The 23,212-nt window shown below is 35.3% G+C and overlaps 1 protein-coding gene across 1 annotated transcript in view; it reads right to left on the reverse strand.

The window, feature by feature from the left end:
* Positions 1-799: 799 nt before the first annotated feature.
* The window catches only part of cpne7 (copine VII), a 76,270-nt gene continuing 53,857 nt past the window's right edge, over positions 800-23,212 (reverse strand). Inside the window, exons 12-16 of the mRNA XM_051115866.1 lie at positions 14,584-14,638; positions 12,946-12,997; positions 8,708-8,841; positions 5,826-6,062; positions 800-3,300 (exon numbers count right to left, since the gene is read on the reverse strand). Coding sequence (XP_050971823.1) covers positions 3,160-3,300; positions 5,826-6,062; positions 8,708-8,841; positions 12,946-12,997; positions 14,584-14,638 — 619 coding nt within the window. The 3' untranslated portion in view covers positions 800-3,159. The remainder of the gene's footprint in view (positions 3,301-5,825; positions 6,063-8,707; positions 8,842-12,945; positions 12,998-14,583; positions 14,639-23,212) is intronic.

Genomic DNA, 23,212 nt, shown 5'->3' on the forward strand with positions numbered 1-23,212 from the left:
TTATTCCCATTGCTGTAAATAGTTAGAATTTTCTCAAACATTCCAATTTTTGCAAAATTTGAAGTTAAAACATCTTGTTTTAAAGATGAAGTGTTTTAATGGTAAAAAGCTTTGTTTGACTGCATATAGTGTGTCTACTATTGTGAAAAAGATGTACACATTAGCATACTTTTAAAGAGAGAACATATCACAGACATAATATACTTGGTGCATACTGAATATGACAATTTACTGACACTTAATTGCATATTATATACAATTGAACAACAATGTATTACAGTTTAAATGCATATTAAACTCAGTAAGTTTAACTTAAGATTGTATTTTTGACCAACTTAAGTTTCATAATTATATCATAATTATTTTATAATTAATTATAATTTCATTAATGTCTTTAAAATACAGTTAAAGCAATTATGGTAAGCTAAAATATAATTTAATGAAATTTCTATCAAAACATCACATATTTAAATATATTTGTAATTACGTATTTGTGATGAACTTGCAATATATTATACATAAAAATAATATATATAACATATTTACATCAAAAATATTTATTATAATCATGTAATTGTAATCAAATATGTTACATGTGCTTTAGTATGATAGTCAACACATCAAAATATGTGTAAACTTTAAAACATGACAAGATTATTGTAGAAGTTTTAAAGATGAAGTCCACTTCCAGAACAAAAATTTACAGATAATTTACTCACCCCTACACATCCAAGATGTTCATGTCTTTCTTTCCTCAGTCGTAAAGAAATTATGTTTTTTGAGGAAATTATTTCAGCATTTTTCTCCATATAGTGGACTTCTATGGTGCTCCAAGTTTGAACTTCCAGTTTACATACTTTTTAATGGTAAACGCTCGTCTTGCCTTGCTCTGCCTGAACTCGTTTTTTTTAGGTTCATGACAGTTAGGGTATGTCGAAAAACTCCCATCTCATGTTCTCCCTCAGCTATGTTCTATGTTCTCCCTATATCACTGTTTTACCTTTTTTGTTAAGGGTGTCATAAGGGATCTTAAGGGATCTTCTTTGCATGTTCTTTTTGCAAAGACTGGGTCGGTGCTTCTGCAGTGATGTAGGATGATTTTGAAATGATTTTTGAAGTTGAGGGAGAAAATACAATTCAAGTTTTTCGACATACCCTAACTGTTTTTTTTTTTTTTAAGTTATATTTTTGGGCTTTTTGGGCCTTTAATGAACAGGACAGTAGAGAGATGACAGGAAAGTACTGGGCGGAGGGGAGTGGGATCAGCAAAGGACCTCAAGACGGGATTCGAACTCAGGTCGCCGCACTGTTGGAGTACTAACCACAAGGCTATTGGCGCCGACATACCCTAACTGTCTTGAACCAGAATACACAGAGTCCAGGCAGAGCAAGACAAGATGAGCATTTGAGATTCAAAAATATGTAAATTGTATTTTTTTATGAAAATAAGACCCTTCTTCCTCAGCTGGGATTGTTTACAACCGCATTTGGGATCGTTTGAAGCTGCATTTAAACTGCGTTTTGGAAGTTCAAACTCGGGGCACCATAATCGTCCACTATATGGAGAAAAATGCTGAAATATTTTCCTCAAAAAACATAATTTCCTTACGACTGAAGAAAGAAAGACATGAACATCTTGGATGACAAGGGGGTGAGTACATTATCTGTAAGTTTTTATTCTGGAAGTGGACTACTCCTTTAAGCAACAATCATGAAAGTGTACTCTCTTTAAGTATATGTATTAGTTTTTTTAAAAAAACACTACAAGTGCTGTCAATGCAATTTACTTCTTTTTCACATGGGTAGACATGCCATACATGGGTGAAGTGAGTTTGGGGAAGGACTATCTGTTTGGCCCACCAATGACAGACAGGGGAAGACTGTATTTAAAACAGTCTGAAAACAGCAAAGTTACAGTATTTATGAAATGGCTCTGCTACAGGCACAGAAATTACACACTTCACCTTTTTAATTAGAGCATTGATTTATGCACTTGCCTCTTGATTGACAAAGTGCCTGTGACATTTTTTCCTGGCAATGTTCAAGTGCTTCCACAAAACATTTAAACAGAATCAAATCAAGTAGTTTACCCATTAATCAGTGCATTGATGAAGACTTGTTGACAGACTGTAATGTGAAAGAGACATTATCAAAATATTCTCAGGCAACCTGCTGACTAGTTAACTAATAATTCTTGAAGAAGTCCTGTATAATTTCTGTTTTCATGTTCACCAGTCAGACATGTTTGTTAGAGGGTGTTGACGTAAGATGCATTCAAGCTAGACATAACAATGAAACAGACCACAAGAGTCTCAAGACACATCTTAAAAAGGTATTTTCCATAAACAACTCATTTTACTTTTAATGCTCATGGCGCAAGATGCTTAAAAGACCTGTCTGCATATGCATGGCTGTATTGGCGGTGTCTTAATGGGGATGGTTTTGAAGACGCAGCTTTTCCAGGAGGGTTTCATCGTGCAAACTGTCAAACAGCGCTCTGTCAGCAAGCTAATTCAAGCACTACCACTAAAATATTTAAAACTAGTCATTCTGATTAATCGACCAGTCAGTTGATGACCATTCTCACACGCCCATTATCTTTACATCAAGATGATGATGATTTTAGCAGTGAACTATGCATATTTGTCCAGCAAAACCAAAGCACAAACTCTTTTAGTCAGTGTACATGCTATTATCTATAGATCAAATATTCATATTACACTGTATTGTACGTTTCTCAGCATTTCTGTTCCAGTTCTCCAGGAGTCCAGAAAGGAAAAGAGCCCACAGGCAGGCAGAGCAAAGTCTTGAAACGCTCTGAAGGGCATACAAAACAGCAGAATGCAGAAGTGGCCTTGTGAAGTTGAAAAGAGTCAGCAGGGATCAGAAGGCCTGGTCCTGATGGGAATTCGATGTATTGTCTGCTTTTACGTGAGGCAGAGGGGAAAAGGACTCCGGTTTGCATGCTGGGAGAGCAGTCATGGTGTCAAGGGCAATATCAGACACCAAGATCCAAACCGTCAGTCGTGTATGGATAGCTTATAAATGAACAGAATGACAGTGTACACTGTATGTTGTGGCAGAACAGCCCTGTCACCGCTCTCATCCTTTTCAGTACTGTGGAGGTGTACAGGGCTGGACCGGACTTCAGGTTGAGTGTTATTCAGGTGTGTTGGCGATGGAGTTGGGGGTTGAATTCAGCACTGGGTTCATGGGCGGTATGGCCTTGTGACTGAAGTACTCCACTACCTGTTTCGGCACCTCCGCTAGGACGCACTTTGCCAGCGCAGCTGGTGAAGCCTGCAAAAGTCACACTTTTATTGGCCTCCATGAGGGGGGGAAACATGACCAAATTCATGCAAACTGTGTCCAAACAAAGGCATGGGGAAAGTACAGTTTGTAATTTGAATTGTTTGGTAGAGAGCCAAGCAGCAGGCTGTTCAGAGTATTGACACATTTTTAATCCTCACTTCTCTAAAATGAAATGTTTTTTTTTTTTTCTGGCTGTGTACATCAGTGGAGGAAACAAACAGGAGAAACTGTGAAGCTCTAAGAGCCATTTCTGCCCGAATGCACCACTGGCATATGCTGATTCGCCTCACTGCCTGCATTCAGTCACCCACAAACCATGTCATTTATGCAAGGCATCACGGATGCATTTACAATGTGTTAAATGTACTTTTTAAATTTTAAGGCCATAAAAAGTATTACAGTATATTAGTTTTATACATATATATAGCAACTTTTTAATATTGACTTCATATCACCCAATTGTGACTCTACAGTCTCTTGCAATTCAACTTTGTTTCTTGATTTCACAGTGACAGTATGTCAAAATTGCAATTTTATTTCTTGTAATCTTCGCTTTATTTTTCTGACTTTATGATTTTACATCTCACACTTGCAGATTTATATTACTCAGTTTATATTAAAAATGTAATCTTATAAGCTATCTCAATTTTCTCAATTACCTTTTTTATAGGTTCCTTTTTTTATAGGGTGAGAATTAAAATTACTGATGCATAACAACTTTATATGATTTATATTATAAACTTTTACGAATTACAATGCAATGCAACGCAACAGCCAGTTTTTAAAGAGATTCACTGTTTCTGACGTAAGCGAATAAAATAATCTTTTCCGAAGACAAAAATCATTGTGACTGGTTAGCTGTTTTGTCATAAGTGAAAAGAACGAATCAAATAATAGGATACAAACAGGCTGATAAGTTCAGAGCAGTGTGATGGCTAGCTTGTCCATAGGCAAGGTTTTAAAAACGTACCTGAGAATATTGCTACTCTATTTTGGAAGATTAACTTTTCCTTTCTTTATTCGTTATAACCTGAGAATGTGGCGACACGTACCTGGGGTTATGCTGGAACGGAACGGAAACATGATAAACATCATAAAGTCATGATGGTTCTCTGTGTTTTAGCGAGGGGTGGTGTTTCACTGACGATGGATAAAAGAGAGACTGGCTTGTACTTGATACTGTACGCCTGTTTCACACATACTCTGTTTGCCATGCGCATGTGGTGCCTATTTTTCCGCGCTCAACAAATTTGAACATTCACACTCCACACTGTTGTGGTTCGGTAGTGCACTCCAGGCGTGGTGCATCTGCAGCAGTACAACTGCACCAAGTCTATTTTGCTGTGCTGGACACTCTGAATTAAAGTGACAGCTCATTGTTTGCGCTATATGAACATGGATTGACTTGAAAACGTAGTAATTACACCATAAATGCCTATAATTAAAGTAACTGCCTGTCTCATGGCCGGTAAAAAAAAAAAAAAACTGGGCTGGTAATTTTTTCAATGTAACCGGCCAGTGGCAGGTGTGGCAAAAAGTTAGTTTTAGGCCCTGTCCTTACTATTATAATAACAATAAATTATGCATAATTACATGCAAGTAAGCCTAAACCAAACCCTAATCCTAACCCTAAGCCTATAGTAAATACATGTAGTCAGTACTTAAATGCATAATTACCCAGTAACAAGGACCTTTAAATAAAGTATAACCAAAAAAAAAAACTTTTTTATATTAATTTATATTAATTATGTATTTTCTAGATTATTATTATTTATGAAGGCCAAAGTAAACAGAATAATGTATTTGGTCCCACTTTATATTGGGTTGCCGTCTACTATCATCAAAAAATAGGTACACTCTTAAAAATAAAGGTGCTTTAAAAGGTTCTTCACAGCGATGCCATAGAAAAAAACAATTTTGGTTCTACAAAGAACCACTCAATCAAAGGTTCTTTAAAGAACCATCTCTTTCTTACCTTTTTAAAGTCTGAAGAAGATTTTAGCCACAAAGAGCCTTTTGTGAAACAGAAAGGTTCTTCAAATGTTAAAGGTTCTTTATGGAACCATTTAGACCAAAAAGGTTCTTCTGTGGCATTGTGAAGCGCCTTTATTTTTAAGAGGGTACAATGTGTAATTGTGTTTATACTGTATTGCAAAACCATTTTGCTTCTATTAGGGTGGGATACGGGCACGGTTAGTGACAGGTTTGGTGGTATGGGTAGGTTTAAGGGTGGGTTAAGGTAAGGGATGGGTCAACAGTGTAATTAGAAATGTAATTACAGAAATGAATTACAGATGTAATTACATGCAGGATTTTTTGAATATAAGTACAATGTAATAACATAATAAGTGCATCGTATCAAATCATTAATATACATGTAAGTACATAGTAGTTAAGGCCATCTGATATAAAGTGGGACCATTTATGTTTTAATTCTCAGCAGACACCTTTCTGAGATGCAGGATTTACAGGAACTACAAATTCCCAGTGATAAAGAACTGAGAAAAACTGACCGTTTTAAAGTCTCTGAAGGGCACAAACTGGACAATGTCCCTCAAAACAGGTTCCCCTTTGGGTGAGCGCAGGACTCCATCATCCCCATCAAGGATCTGCATGTCTGTGAAGTCGGCATTTCCCACTCCCACTATGATGATAGACATAGGCTGGTATGAGGCCCGAACAATGGCCTCTCGTGTATCGGCCATGTCTGTTACCACCCCGTCTGTGAGGATCAGCAGGATATGATATAGCTGGCAGAGAAAAGGGATATTATCAGGTATGTTGTCTGATTTATTATACAATTTTATTAACATGTCTGGAGCTTCATGTCTAAGCATTCATTACTCATGTTGTTCTAAACCTGTATTCTTTTTTTCAGTGGTACAAATCAATTATTTAGCATAAAAAGTGGGTGAACTGTGCCTTTAAATGTCTCGATAATAATGAACAGAATACTGGATACTCTTCTAAAATAAGCAGTCAGTAGGCTAAAATTAGCAATATTTACTGGCCTGAACATCCCAGAGGTCTTGCCAACATTAAACATGCAATATGTACAGTTTGAATGAATGGCCTGGTTTCTGAACATTGATCTCGCTGAGCTCATTTACTGAAAAACGATCACTTTTGGGGAGGGGGTGACATAAGATTAAATAATAAATGAAGATCATCAGAAGGACATAGTGTGTAGAAGACAGCAATGAAATAGAGCAATGCATAGATAATTGCTAAGCTGGAGGGCAAATATTTGACCCGAGACCATTAAACACCATGTAAAGAGACTTAATAGAACTCTAAATTGATTGTAGCTGCGTTAATTACCAAAACAGCCCTCCAGATAATCAGCTGAAAAAACGTTAAGCGGTTTTATTTAGACCTAAATTTCAAAGGTTATGTGAACAAACCAAGGTCATAAGATAAAAACACAAAAGAATCGTCAGGGGCAAAATCATTAAACCACTTTAAAAAGCTGCGTGGCAGTGCAAAATCCATTTTTAGCTCACATTTCACCTGCAGTCCAGACAGTGAATTTATGTCACCATGCATATTTACATTAAATCACATAAAATTAAGTCCTTGCTTTGAAATTAATTAATTTCATTGAAAGGACAAACACATGTCTTTTCAATGCAAATTTGCGAAGGGCAGAAACCATCACTGCTATTTGCATGATGTAATTAACCCTGCAATATTACAGAAGCCGAATATAATAATGAATTCTACTGAATATTCATTTGACTGATTATCCAACAAGCACAAGAATAAAGTGATATAACAAATATCTAAAATTACAGTACAATAGTCAGTCTATGAAGTCAACGTGACTAAAGTCTTAACTTTATGAAAAATGCATGTGCATTTCTGAGGTCCAATCTTAGAGTAACATTAACCTATACTACTTATAATAAAAGTTATACTGTTGTTTATATATTTATGTAATTCATTTTAGTTTAATCTAAAATATGGTTATAATTTAGTTTCCGATTTAAGCCCTGTCCACATATGAATATACAGTAGATTTATTCACTCTGAAATGACAAATTTTGATGACTTAAAACTTGACTGCTGCTTAATAACATGATACATTTTTATTTTTTTTTAAATTCCAAAAATTGTAAAATTCAAAATATTTATAATTCCAAACATTCCAAATTGATTTATTGATTGATTAAATGATTGATTGATTGATTGATTTTGAGAAAGGAACACTCCACTTTTTTTGAAAATTGGCTCATTGTCTCATTGTTAAACAGTTGAGTTTTACCATTTTCAAATCCATTCAGCCGATCTCCGGGTCTGGCGGTAGCATTTTTAGCATAGCTTAGCATAGATCATTGAATCTGATTAGACCGATAGCATCTCGCTCAAAAATGACCATATATAATGACAATATTTTTCCTATTTAAAACTTGACTCTTTTGTAGTTACATCGTGGACCAAGGCTGACAGAAAATGAAAAGTTGTGATTTTCTAGGCTGATATGACTAGGAACTATACTCTTATTCTGGCGTAATAATCAAGGAATAATCAAGGAATCAAGTACCATGGGTGCAGCAGGCGCAATAATATTACGCAGCGCCTGAAAGTGACCAGCACTAAGTTTGTGTAGATGCAGAGCTGCAGCCGGCAGAGTTGATGGCTGTGTAATATCATTGCGCCTCCTCCACCCATGGTACGGCAGCAAAGTTCATTGATTATTACGCCGAAATGAGAGTACAGTTCCTAGCCATATCGACCTAGAAAATCGCAACTTTTTATTTTTCATCTGTCTTTGTACACGATGTAACTACAGAAGAGTCAAGTTTTAAATAAAAAATATTGAAAATCTTTGGTCATTTTTGAGCGAGATGCTAACGGTTTAATCGATGATCTATGCTAAGCTATGCTAAAAGTGCTACTGCCAGACCCCGAGATTGGCTGAATGGATTCAAAAATGGTAAAACTCAACTGTTTAACTCTAGGGGAGTTAAAATAAGCCTCTAGGGGAAAATGAGCCTATTTTCAAAAAAAGTGAAGTGTTCCTTTAAGAAAAAACTCCTACTTTGCTGATTATTGATAGTAAGTAAGGTAGTTGTTGTAGTAGTTATGTTTGGGTATGTATTTTAACCTGGCACAAATCCAGACACATGATGTAATATACACATTTTAAAGTACACAGATAGCAGTGGTGGAGAAACACTGTACAGTCTCAGTGAAGTATGCCAGATCGTGGTAGTCAGCCATAACTTCCACAACATAGAATCCACTGAGGAATTTCCCTATGCAAATAGCCACTAGTAACGCTTTTGTGGTTGTGTTTCCGCCATTACTCGATAGCATAATTCCTTCGTGTTTATGTTTAATGAATTTTCCCTTTCAATTCCGTGCCATAAATAGAAACTTTAAAGATACTCACAGAGGCATCTTTGATGGGTTCTTTCCCAGCCGCCTGCTTAGCTATTCTGTTGATGATGGGAGCCACATTAGTGGGACCATACAGCTGGATCTTGGGAAGGCAGTTTTGGTAGGCTTCCACGACCCCCTGGATCTCTGATCAGAGAGAGAGGGGACACGGCTATCACTTCTGTTCTGGAGGCTTATTTGTATTTCTTTCTCTGTCTCAACGGGCTTCTGAGAGCAGTGCTGAAGTATTGGCAGCAAAAGCAACAGATTTTGGGATCAAGAGACTGACTTGGAACTCTCCATCTTCTGCAGAAACGTGAAGGGACTGAAGCAAGCCCAAGATTTTCCAAAGTCTTCACACATTCTCTTTGAGTATTAAAGGAACTGTTCACCCAGAAATTAAAATTCTGTCATTATTTACTCACCCTCATGCTATTCCAAAACCGTATGATTTTATTTGAAGCCTTTATGTATAATGCATTATAAAGGTTTATAAATGCATTATATATTTTTTAATTGTAACCAAAGTTAAATGCATCTGAAACTGTTACATCTGAAACTGGTTGTTTGTCATGTGCATTACGCATTATTTCTGAAGGTGTAACAATGAAAAGATAAGTAATATAATGTATTATAACTGTGGTTACAAATATTCATGTTCATACAATGAATTATAAAGAGCATTACATAAATAGCACATTCAAAAACAAAAACTTTTATAATAACTGTAACCAAAGTTACAAGTGCATTACAAGTGATATCAATCAAACTGCAGTTGGGTTGTTTTGATTCAGTAATAATAACTTAAACAAATACAGGTAACTTACAAAATTAAAGTTCATTTAAAGTTTGTTTTATAGCAAAAGCAGATAACTCCAACAGTCGTTTTTTGGCAAAAGCAGATAACTCCACATGTTTCAGAGTTTCACAAAAAACACGGTAACACTTTATTTTAAGGTGTCATAATACAGAGTTATTATTTAATTAAGTACTTAGTAGTAGCTGTTGTACGTACATGAAACAAAATGTACTTACCATGTAACTAAGTCATGGAACAGCCTGTAGTTACAGTTTGTAATTATGTCGACATAATAGGCAGCCACTGTTACACATATGTAACAGACTGAGTCTGTTACACAGCTACATATGTAACCAAAAGACTGTTACTTTATACAACATAATTAAAAATGTAAGTACACAGACATAAGCTACTTAAAATAAAGTGTATCAAGATTGTACTTAAGCATACTTCATGTGCATACTGTAAACCTTATCCAGCTGCACCTTAGTTTGATTTAACCCACCAATACACAGCTCAACTACATGTAATACCTGTCTAATTAAATTAAAATTACAGAATATTACACAGGCATAAGCTACTTTAAGTAAATTGTACTTAAGTGTACAAGTAGCTGTGTAACAGACTCAGTCTGTTACATATGTGTAACAGTGACTGCCTATTACATCTACATAATTACAAACTGTAATTAGAGGCTGTTCCATAACTTGGTAACATGGTAAGTACATTTTGTTTCATGTAAGTACAACGGCTACTACTAAGTACTTAATTAAGTAATTACTCTGTATTATGGACACCTTAAAATAAAGTGTTACCAAAAACATCAGTTTTATCTCATTGTACATGTTGTAATCTCATCAGCTGACAATGTAGATGCCTGATAAACGTTGCTGTGATCATAGACTGTATGGTTGTGATTACATGTAATTTTCCCTCATTACTGTAACATGGTGCTTTTGCAAGGTTCCGTGAAGAGTTTCAGCTTTTATTTTCCTTTTATGCCCTGAAGAAGATATAACGGGTTCATCAAGTTCATTGAAATTATCCATGCTCGATCACTCGAAACTCCTTTTATCTAGGCCGTCTTTTCAAAGTGACAAGCAGCCTTGTGACCTGACCTGAATACAGAACGCTGATTTGCTAAAACTGACTTCTGTTCACAGACAACAACGGCGCTTTTCGGCTTCTCCAGTAAAGGGTGAAATCACAATGCCTTGAATGTGGACAATACCAACTTTTTTGACAAAATGTGTTTAGGGTTCAGATCGCACTATATGTGGAGAATAATGCACGCCACTCAGTTTTTTTTTTTTAAATGGTGTTCATCGGTTTTTGCAAATAAACTCTTCATTTGCAGATTTCCTTTTTACATCTGAAACTGGTTGTTTGTTAAGTGCATTACACATTATACGTTCTAAAGGTATAACAGTAAATAGATAAGTATTTGCAGTTAAAAAAATGCATTATAATTTTGTAATGCATTATATATAAAGGCTTTAAGTACAAAAGTACAAGTGTTACCCACTTTTCAGTCAAATCAATACTTGCAAAAGAAAATGAGTTTTGCAGGAAAAAAAAACTAGCAAGCAAAAATAAAGAATTGGAAAATATAAATGAATCACTCACTAGTGTGAGTTCAGGGCTTTCTGTCCAAAACTATGCACATTTGGATAAAAGTTTTATGGATTCTCGCATTCACTTTAAATGTCTGTAAAGAACATTTAATCAGTAAATATTACACATTAAATGTATCGACTTAAATTAAGAAATTACTGTCACTGTAAGATTTAAAAAAAGAAGCTTAAGTTTTAGAAATGTTTTAATGATGTATAGTTTATCAAGTTAATTTCAGTGTTTTATATTAAAACTAGTGGTAAAGCTGTACACACCCCAGTCCCCTGACTCCACCCCCATGTCAAAACGCCAGAAATGTGAAGTGCAAAGAGAAAAAACGGTGGCGCAAACTCACACTTGACTGAAAATAACTGCTGCACTGTAAAAAATGACAGTGAATGTAACAGTAAAAAACTGTAAAAACCTATTAAATGGTCAATGGTAAGTTCCCCTACTAAAAAACTGTACTTTACATTGCATGTAATTTTACAGTAGTATAGCGTTTTCAGAAGTGAAAAAGAATGCAAAATTTACAGTGAATAACCGTAAATTGACATTCCCATAATTCCCTGTGTTACATTTGTTTTAAAATTTGATGTTTTTTTGTTGATGTTGTTGTTGTTGTTGTAATAACTGTTTCTATTTAGTTTTGTCTTACCAGTTTCGTGCAGTAGGGTTGTATGTTACATCTAATGTCGTTAAATTAATGTTTATTTTATTATTTTAGTTTCATGTGTGTTACCATGAGTGTTTGTGTGATTTAAACTGTGCACCTTCTATATATGTTAATATTTAAAAGCTACTTGTGATGAGCTTTGGTTCATCATGTGACTTTCTCATCACCACCTGCTTTTGGTGGTTATCAGTGTATTACAAGGGTACAAAACAGATTTTAATACTTTAGGATTGGTACATTAACATGATATCTGTTCATAAAATTATGGTATTTCAATTTAAATTTAAGTTGAAACCGTAAAAGCTAAAACTTCACAATTGTACTTTTTACAGTAAAATTCTGGCAACCACAGCTGCCATTTTTAGTGTACATTTTATGGATTTTTTTTACAGTGTGCAAGTAAATTATATGACCATGGAAAATATGTCTTGCAAAATCATTGCTTTTGCTTTGTTTCATTTATATTTAAAATTTTTGTTTTAACTTGGTTTCAATTATTTGTTAATCTAGTGTGTTTGTGTTTTGAAACATGGTAGCTGGTCCAGTCTAGTCACCAGCTGGTCATTAGCTGGTCTAACAAATACCTTGTTCCAAAAACCAGCTACCAGCTTTCAAACACAGTTAGAAGCTTAAACTAGTTTTTCCTGCCATCTTATTCACGCTTAATCCTTTCAACAGATTTACTGTTCCATGATTGGTCTGATGACGCAGGTTTATGTCAATTATGATTGGTCATGTCACACTGGCGTCACTAATGTCTCTATAACATTGATATCAAACCTGACTCGGCCTTAAAGGCACGTACTATTTGAATGGATGATGACAGTAGATATATTTGGATCTATTCTTCACACGAAGATGGCTTCGGGAGAAAGCAGCGCACAAGTCATATGGGATCACTTTTATGTAATGTTTATAGTGGTTTTTTGAAAAGAGTGGCCGCTCCTCAACATTTCTCCCTTTGTGTTCCACAAAGAAAGAAAGTCATATAAAGTTTGAAACGTCAGTGAGGGTAAAAGTAAACGATGACAGAATTTTTATGTGTGAGTGAACTTTTCCTAGAATTGTGACTAAAGCTTCAAAAACATCGTTGAGTGTGTCTGTTCAGTTCCCACGAGATGTTCCCTCGCTTAGTAACACACTAAGTGCTTGTCGCTCTTACCTTCACATTCATCATCCTCCGGGTTGAAATTGATGGCAAAGTCATGGGACACCTGTAGTTTAGAGAAGAAAAACACACAGTAAGGCTTTGTTTATCTGGCTTCAGATTGTTTAGCATGCTATTACACACCTGTTGTCTGGTTAAAAACCTAATTCAAGGTCATAAATCCTGCTGTTAAAGGAAGGCAGTAAATCAAGACTTATTTGCATGTTTCTAAGAAAAATACTTTCTGCAACACTATGCATGAAATGAACTGATCATGATGCTAAAACAAAATATCCTCCCTACAGATTTTCCATTGTAAGCAACAACCACAGTTGGCCCCCTCTGGTACTTTTGTAGCACAAGTTTCATTGCAGTTGATTTTCTTTTGTTGACAAAGACATTCTGAATATAACCATTATTATTTTATTTTCTTGAAAAGGAAACAGAGCTCATAACTAGTGCAGTGCAATCTGCCTGAACAAACAGACCATAAAATGAAATCCTGTGACAGTTTACTGTCAACACTCAGGGAAGCCTTTGCAAAGCTGCTATTATTTTAATTCAGTGAGAATATCCCTTTTTCTGTGAAGGTTGAAAGAGAGTCTGTAAATAAAAATAAAACAGGTTATGACTTCACATATTTGAGATATGGAGTGCCAGAGACTGTGGTTTGCTGATCCAACTGGTCTACCAAATATATAAGATGGTGGATACTTCTGCATTTACAGTTTATATACCAATAGACAACCCTTGTGAAAAACAAGGGCCCTTAATTGTATTTTAAACACATTTTAAACACATATTTGAAAAAATGTACTTGCTGATAATATAATTAAATAAAAGGCACTTAAGCGTACTTAAAGAAAGAACACCTTCATGACGTTTTTTTAACACAACTAAATACATTTTGTGATCATGTCAAACTAAAGATCATTACAATGTAATAATCTTTTGCCATGCTTTAAAGGTCATTTATTTTCATGTGTTGATTGAGCATGTGTAAAGTACTTGATTATTATTTTAACTGTAGTGTTTTATTAAATATTATATTTAAAAAAAAAATTTACTAGAAATGTGTCATTGATTACAAATACATTTCAATACGTGGCATAAGTTTCAATACAAATGACATTATATAAGTATATTTTAGTTCACCATATATGCTTTTTAGTACACATCAATCAAAATATTTACCACAAACTATAGAATAATTATGAAAATACAAATGTACTTATGCCTTAACTTAAAATGTACTTAAGTGGGTTAAAAAGCATTTTTAAATATTCAATATAAATGTACACAAAAATACACTTATTTAATTGTAGCTACATGGAATTAAATCTCAGAAAACAATATATATTTAGTTATACACAGTCATATATTCATAATAAGTATATTATTCATGTTATAATTACTGTTTTTATGCTAAAGTACTGTACTGTATGCTAAATTATACTTATTTTTCACAAGGGGTTGTATCCACTTTGTATCTGTCCCTTCTTTTTCCACAAAGTTTAGTCTGTACTGCCAAATGTACTAATAAGCATGTATGCACTAAAATATACTTTAATGACATTTCTGTTGAACAAGTGTACTTTTTTCACAAGGAAACACATGTGAATATATATACAGGACAAAAAAATGCTCTTTTACCTCATAATTAGGAGGAATTCTTGCCCCAAAGCCCAGAGCAGAGAATCGTTTGTCACTGTGAACAGATAAATACATTTATTAGTAAATAAAACAACACATTAGGAAAAGACATTTAAAAATCACCTACATAAAGGGGTTGAGCAAAATAATGTGAACACCTCAGAAATTGGCAATATTTCCTTATTAAGGTGTTTTACTATTATTTGGCCTTAATACAGCTTCCAGCCTACTTGGAATAGATTTATAACATTTTTTGAATAGCCTTCAGTTCAATGTTGTCTATAAAAACATCTGCCAGATGCTGAAAGAGAAAGACAGCTTCTCATTATTCTCTCCAAAACTGCCACAGTGGTTTAATAGCATTCAGATCATGTGATTTGTCTGGCCAGTGCTCCAGCTGTTAAGGTTTTATGATCATGATGGCATCATCTTTTTTTTTTTTTAGCATTGGTATCAGTGATTAAAGTTTTAACAATTACAGCTTTTTGAGTAACAGTGGCTTTGTAAAGTTCTCTGTGGTCCTTTTTTGTGGAAACAGGGTCTTTAAGGTGAATTTTGAGGTTGCTGTCATTTTACAGCAGCAGTTCTGTATTGTTTGGACACAGTCTCTCTTAGTATCTCTTTCAGTTTTTGCCCACTATTCTTCTTTGCTGATAAAGTCTTGCCATGCTTTGTGTTCACAGCTATAATCATAAAAACTGTTGCTCTTAACACACCAAACAATTAGGCTGTTAAGGTTATGGATGCTACTGCTCAACAGGCTATCATGATTTGTCCTTTTTGGAAGTCTAACAAGCCACTAATGGCTTGAACACAATAGCTATGTTTCCATCACCCTGTTTTTATGCGCATTTTGCAAGTGTCGTATCAGAAACGACTGATGGAAATACCAAATTTTAAAAAAATCCCTTAATTCACAAAAAAGTTCCTTTTCTTTCGGTCACTCTCAACGTCACATCGGTATGACCGACTAATTGAGATCCCGATTAGTTGGTCATACCGACGTGATGTCTCCATTCCCTCCTTCAGGGAACAAGGGTTCACTTTCAGTCACTCTGAACGTCACGTCAGTATGACCAACTAATTGAGGAAAGAGTTGAACTGATTGAAAGGGAGTGAGGTTTATTCCAGATTTTCAAAGAGTTGTATATTGGCCAAACATTGTCCAATCCTAACAAACCATACATCAATGGAAAGCTTATTTATTCAACTTTTGGATAATGTATAAATCTCAATTTCAAAAAATTTACCCTTATGACTGGTTTTGTAGTCCAGGGTCACATATGTAACCGAGACGTTCCCTTTGAGCCGGTCACTCTCTACGTCACGTCGTTATGACAGCTAATTGTGATCCCAATTATTCGGTCATACCGACGTGACGTATCCATTCCCTCTTTCAGGGAACAAGGGTTACATACGTAACCGAAACATTCCCATTCAGTCAATCACTCTCAACATCATGTCGGTATGACTGCCTAATTGAGATCCCAATTGGTCATACTGACATGACGTCTCCATTCCCTCCTTCAGGGAACGAGGGTTACATATGTACCTGAAATGTTCCCATTCAGTCAACCACTCTCGATGTTACGTCGGTACGACTGCCCAATTGAGATCCCAATTGATCATGCCGACATGACGTATCCATTCTCTCCTTCAGGGAACGAGGGTTACATAAGAAACCAAAATGTTCCCTTTCAGTCAATCACTCTCAACGTCATGTCGGTATGACTGCCTAATTACGATCTCAATTGGTCATACCGACGTGACGTCTCCATTCCCTCCTTCAGGGAATGAGGGTTACATAAGAAACCAAAATGTTCCCTTTCAGTTAATCACTCTTGATGTCACGTTAGTATGACAACTAACTGAGATCCCACTTGGTCATTCCGACGTGACGTCTCCATTCCTTCCGTCAGGGAACGAGGGTTACATACATAACCGAAATGTTCCCTTTCAGTCAATCACTCTCAACGTCATGTCGGTATGACTGCCTAATTGAGATTCCAATTGGTCGTGCTGACATGACATAGAGAGTAAATAGACTGAAAGGGAACGAGGGTTACATATATAACCAAGACGTTTTTATGCTTACTTGAGGTGGTAATTACAACTTTTTATTTAAAAATTCTGACTTTTCTTTTCAGAATTGCATAATACAAACTCACAAATCTGACTTTTTTCTCAGAATTGTGAAATATAAACTTACAGTTCTGACTTTCTTCCTCAGAAATATGTGATAGAAACTCTGTAAAATGTCTAATATAATAATAATCTGATATAAAAACTTTTTTTTTTTGAAAAAGCAAGTTTGTATCTCGCAATTCTGACTTTTTTCTCGCAAATGCGACTTATAAAGTCCAGTTTTGAGGGGGAAAAAGACTGATATGTTCTCAGAAGTGCAAGTTTATACCTTTAAAAAATGTCAGAATTGCGCGATGTAAACTCACAATTGCAAGGAAAAAAGTAAAATAAAAAGCTGTATAATTGCCTCCCAGAACTGTCTTACACAACTGCATTCCCAAACAGCAGCATCCACCTCAGTAAGCAATGACTGCATTTATTGTGCTTTGTCTGCTCACTCTGAGGCACAAGTCATTTATAATATATATAAAAGCAATTTTGTTCAGTGGCTTCTCCTACTTTTCTTAGTCATATATTTAGTCCAATTTATCAGGAAGTGGCTGCTGAACACAACTTATACTGCACTGATATACAACCTAGATAGTATAGTATAGACAACAAAATGATAAATAAAACATAATCACAATGTTTGGTTTTTCACTGTAGCCTATACAAATTGCATTAGGGACAGTTTAACCCCAAATTAAATTCTGTTATTATTCACTCACCGTTATACTGTTTCAAAAGTTTCTTTCTTCTGCTGAACACAAAAGAAGATATTTTGAAGGATGTTGGTAACCAAACAGTTGTTAGTAGCCATTGACTTCAACAACTGTTTGGCTACCAACATTCTTCAAACCATTTTCTTTTGTGTTCCACAGAAGAAAGAAATTCATATAGGTTTGGAACATCATTTTCATTTTTGTGTGAACTACACCTTTAACCCCTATAATAATGGGTCTTATTTTGTCTGAAACCTGTATGTGCAACTCTTAGGTCCTTTCTAAATATTTTATTCATCAAAACCCTTCCACATAATCGCACAGAGGGCTTAGCATCAACAAAGCAGCATAACAAGGTTCAAATATCAATACGACATAAGGTGAACATGGTGTACTGCTGGGGCAGAGGTGTGTGTAAGATCATCATATATATGGAGAGTGTTGGAGGGATGAAAGAGACTCCAGAGGGAGAGGGGAAGGCACAGACGCAACAGGACAGCAGATCCACACAGCTGATCACTCAACAGGCGACAACTCACAGCCGTGTGACGGGGAGAGGAAGGGTATCATGAGGTCAGAAGCACAGAGGCGTGCAGCAGAGAGCTGAGACATAAGAAACACGATAACCACAGGCACAGAGCTTGTCTTTCACTTGCTAATGAAAGCTAGATGAGGTAGCACCATTATGATAGCTGTCACCAGAGGCCACTAATGCCGGCCAATCAATGCCACCTTCTCTCACTCCAAAAGCTGAGGCGTGATTTGAATGAATCGCAGTTGTGCGAAATCTGTGGAGTATTTTTTAGCAAATAGCATTAATGGACAAAGCTAGTGCAGTAATTCACTAAACTGAGTGCACAAAACTTGCATTCACAGCAAGGTTGTTTCTCATTCAGAACTGAAATGAAAACACCTTTTAAATTCCAATTCAGTTGTTGAATCTGAGCTGAACTTGAGTGAGGTAGCAAACAGGATGCAGAATTGTGAATTGAATATAAACATACGGAAGTATTTAATTAAAATTAAACTAAGTCCATATGACTAACATTTAACTAGAAAAGAAAAACTTTGACAAGACGACAAGAGTCAAATCTACTTTAACATATGCCATAACAGTGTATAATTTTCTAAAATATAACACCCCTAAAACACCCCAAACTTAAAATGCTATATAATATTTGTGGGTTCCTTCTTACATCTAAAATAGGTTGTTTGTGTGTAATGTGTTCTGGTGTAACAATAGATTTACTGAGATTTTGCATTACAAGGTGCAATACAATAATTAATGAATTAAAAAAAAAAAACTTTTAAATGCATTACATTAAAAGACTTCAAGGTCTTTATGTTTTAAAAACAAATTATTTAAAAAACTTATATATATAAAAACGTATACGTATATATATATTTTTTTAATGTATTTTACTTCAGCTAGTTTCTAAGGTAACGTTTCTTGTTTTCATTTATTTTAAGTATTAAAATAACTAAAACTAAAACAAAAAAAATAATAAAACCTAATAAAATGTATATAAACATACAGTATTTTTAAAAAGTTACTAAAATTGTAAATAAATTAAAATGGAAGAAAAAATATTTAAAAATATATATATAGTTTAAAATATCTGAGTGTCTGTTTAAACTACAGTACATGCAAATAACCCGCCTTTTTGGCAGAGGCTATTTATTCTGGCCACGAACATGTGGTTGGGCTAGTCAACATAAAAAAGACACCTGTTGAAAAATAACTCCAGTAGTGTAGTCGGTTAAATGCGTAGAAGTGACTTTTCAATGTGATCGACCCAAATTCGAATCGACATTTTGCCGAACTTAGGGTTAGCGTTAGGTTCTTCTCCCTTTTCACATCACATATCAGATCGGAAAGGCATTTATTTTCAATAAAAATGAAGGAAACAATCAAAAAGTGTAACATAAAGTGCCTCACAGGTGTTGATCAGTTATGGTTGGGGTAGGTGTAGGGAAGGCTTTATTATACCAGTAAGGCTGCACCCATTTAATAGTTTTAATAAAAAATCATATTTCATACATATTTCATCATATTCTCAATGCGTTATTATTGCATACTGTTTTTTTTTTTTTTGGCAAGAAAAGTAACAATATCAAAAAGCAAAAAACAGTTGTCTTCAAAAGGGTCGTAGTAAAACAATACTGTCACAGTTGAGAGTAATAATAATAATAATAATAATAATAATATTTTTTTTAAAAATACAACAGTTCAAGGCACCCAGTAATATCATGTTCATCAACCTGGTCCATGTAATGCCACACAGTCCGTTCTTGGAGGAAAAAAGGGTCCCAAGTTTTGTAGAACTGAAATGGTTTGTTTTTAAGGGAAAAACTCAAGGCTTCAAATGGCATTATGTCCAATACACTCTTAGTCCATTGTGTCTTAGTTTGTGGTTTTTCAGAAATCCACTGCAGCAGTATGCAGCATCTGGCAGTAAACAGTAAAATTTTGAGCAACTGAATCTATAGAGGAGCTCCAGGTGTTGTATGAAAAAATCCCTAAAATACAGACCAGTGGGTCAACATCCAGAGAGATTCCCAATATGTTATTAAATTCTTGAACATCTGACCAGAATGCCTTAATATGAAAACAGTCAAAAATACAATGACAATATGCACTGTCTTCCATTTTACACTTAACACAGGTCTTTGAAAAAGTATTATTCATTTTGTGACATTTTGCTAGAGAGATCTAGAGCCTATGTATCACTTAAATTGCATTTCAGCTGCCTTATTGGTAACTAAATATCCAGACGACCTTAGCCACAAGGCATCTTAATCACACTCAACGATCAGAGAACTCAGATCCCTTTCCCACAATTTCTTAGACCCACGTGTCCCTTGAAGATTCTAACAGTGCTCCATAAAATCCTTTTATTAATTTAGTACTGCACTGCTTATCATGTAAGACATCCTCCAAAGGAGATATTCATATTCCACATGGATTTGCTCTTAGTATTTTTTAAAAGAAGCTGTTCACCTGGAGGAACCTAAAAAATGGGAATTTGGTAGGTCAAATTTTTTCTTGAACCTGTCAAAAGACATAATCTCACCATTTAATAATAGGTCTCCGATAACGGAAATTCCTTTTTCCACCTAAATCAGAAAAGGTCCTGGTTCAAGGTCTGGAGGGAAATCAGGATTTATAAACAGAGGAGTAAGAGGAGAATGCTTACTACAGTGACCTTTCCATTTCCAATGTGGACTGTAGCAAGAAATGTCCTCTGATAGCTGCTTCAACCTACATGTACAGTAAATGAATTAAAGGGATAGGGGATATATTCTTTTCAACATCCAGCCACAAAGGCAAAAAAAAAAAAGGTTGTATAATGTACTACAATGCTGAGGTGCAAATATGTGCCACATGTACTAAGTACACTCTTAAAAATGAGGGTTCCAAAAGGGTGTTTTTGCAGTGATGCCATAGAAGAACCATTTTTGGTTCCCCAAAGAACCTTTCTGTGAACAGTTCCTAAAAGAACCATTTTGAAGAACATTTTAAAAATCTAAAGAACCCTTTTTTTGACTATAAAGAACCTTTTCTGCATTTGAAAGGTTCCATGGATGTTCAAGGCTCTTCATAGAACCATTGATGCCAATAAAGAACCTTTATTTTTAAGAGTATAGTACAAACAGCATCTAATACTAATTAACATGCAAGATACAAGAATATGAGACCTCACCAACTAAACCATACTCACTGCCAATCCTTAAAGCAGATCCCGTGACTCTTAAGTATATGGATTATCAATGCAATCTGTCTAAGAATTTTTTTTTTAAAAAACCCTTCTGCTTGGTTTTCTCCAATTGGACATAACTCTGGACCCATGTGCAGCTCAGCTGATTCTCCTCACATTAACATGTTTGGTTGCCTGAAGACATCATGCTGTGACAGCTATAGAGAGTTTTCCTTCAAGCTGATCCATGAAGAGACAAACACTAATCTCCAACATGATGTAATCGCCACCGCCATAATCACATCTTAGTCAAAGTTAAGAGGGAGCTATTTAGCTGTGATAATTTGTTTAACATACTGAAAAAAGGAGTGATTACTGAGATACACCCATGAGAAGACAACATAGAGACAAATATTACACCTCTTATCCTTCTTCAACTCTCGATTTCCAGCCATTTAAGGCACAACTAAATGCACTGAAGCCCAGCGGGCAAATAAGATTGCCAAAGTCTGTAAATGCATCAACTTTAAGAAGAGCTTTTTATAACTAGCTGCATAATGGTGGGTAAATCATATTTACATGAAAAATGCCCATAAAAGGTCATACTATGAAATATTTTGTAGAATGACGCAAAGATTACAAAATAACTACAATATGTTCATATAAAATAATTCTATCTGCACATTAGTCTATATTACCAAGTCTTCTGAAGACATATGATAGCCGTAGCTCTAAAGTTTCACTGGAGCTCTTAAACATCTAATGCCTGTGTATTCTCAAGAAAAAAAAAAGAAGGAAAATAATACGGTTTTGAAACCAATTGAAAGTGAGTAAATGAAAGCATTTTTATTTTTTGGTGAACTGATAGTTTAATGGAGACACCAACTAGAAAAATAACTGCATAAAATGAGCTATTATGTTCCTTTTTCCCTATAAATAGTTAAAGGAGAAGTCCACTTCCAAAACAACAATTTACAAATAATTTACTCACCCCCTTGTCAGTCATCCAAGATGTTCATGTCTTTCTGTCTTCAGTCGTAAAGAAATTATGGTTTTTGAGGAAAGCATTTTCAGGATTTTTCTTCGTATAATGGACTTCAGTTGTGCCCCCGATTTTGAACTTCCAAAATGTAGTTTAAATGCAGCTTCAAAGGGCTCTAAATGATCCCAGCCGAGGAAGAAGGGTCTTATCTAGTGAAACGATCGGTCATTTTTTCGAAAAATAAAAATGTGTATACTTTTTAAGCACAAAAGCTTGTGTAGCACAGGTTCTGGCATGCACGTTCACTACATACTATTGAATCATGTCGAAAGGTCACACGGAACGTAGGCGTATCTACAGACCCAGTGTTTACAAAGCAAACGCGCAAAGACTAAGAAAGTGCAAGTAAGTCAAACGCTGTTTACAAACAAAAAGGTACAACGTGTCAGCCGATTCTGAAGTTGCTGGAGAAAATAAGATGGAGTTTTTCGCCATACTCTACCGTTTTTAGCCAGAGTACACAGACGATGAACTTAGACATGAATTTAGACGTGACTGAACTAATCACTCGCCAAGATGACTCGTTCGTCGCAAGCCACTTTAAAGATTCATTCAAAATTAACGAATCGTTCAAGAACGACCCGAGGACGCGCATCCAGGAGCCTGTGCTACGCGAGCTTTTGTGCTTAAAAAGTATACACATTTTTATTTTTTGAAAAAAAAAAGAGCGATCGCTTCGCTAGATAAGACCCTTCTTCCTCGGCTGGGATTGTTTAGAGCCCTTTGAAGCTGCATTTAAACTGCATTTTGGAAGTTCAAAATCGGGGGGCACAATTGAAGTCCATTATATGAATAAAAATCCTGAAATGCTTTCCTCAAAAACCATAATTTCTTTACGACTGAAGACAGAAAGACATGAACATCTTGGATGACAAGGGGGTGAGTAAATTATGTGCCAATTGCTGTTTTGGAAGTGGACTTCTCCTTTAAAGCAATTTTTCAAGATTTTTTAAGCTTCATTTACTGACACTGACTAAAAACCTGGCAGGTGGGTTATAGAAATATCATGTGCATAAGATTGGCAGATAAGTATAAAATTTGAT

This window comes from Labeo rohita, chromosome 7 (assembly GCF_022985175.1).
Source record: "Labeo rohita strain BAU-BD-2019 chromosome 7, IGBB_LRoh.1.0, whole genome shotgun sequence".
In the NCBI taxonomy this organism is placed as follows: domain Eukaryota; kingdom Metazoa; phylum Chordata; class Actinopteri; order Cypriniformes; family Cyprinidae; genus Labeo; species Labeo rohita.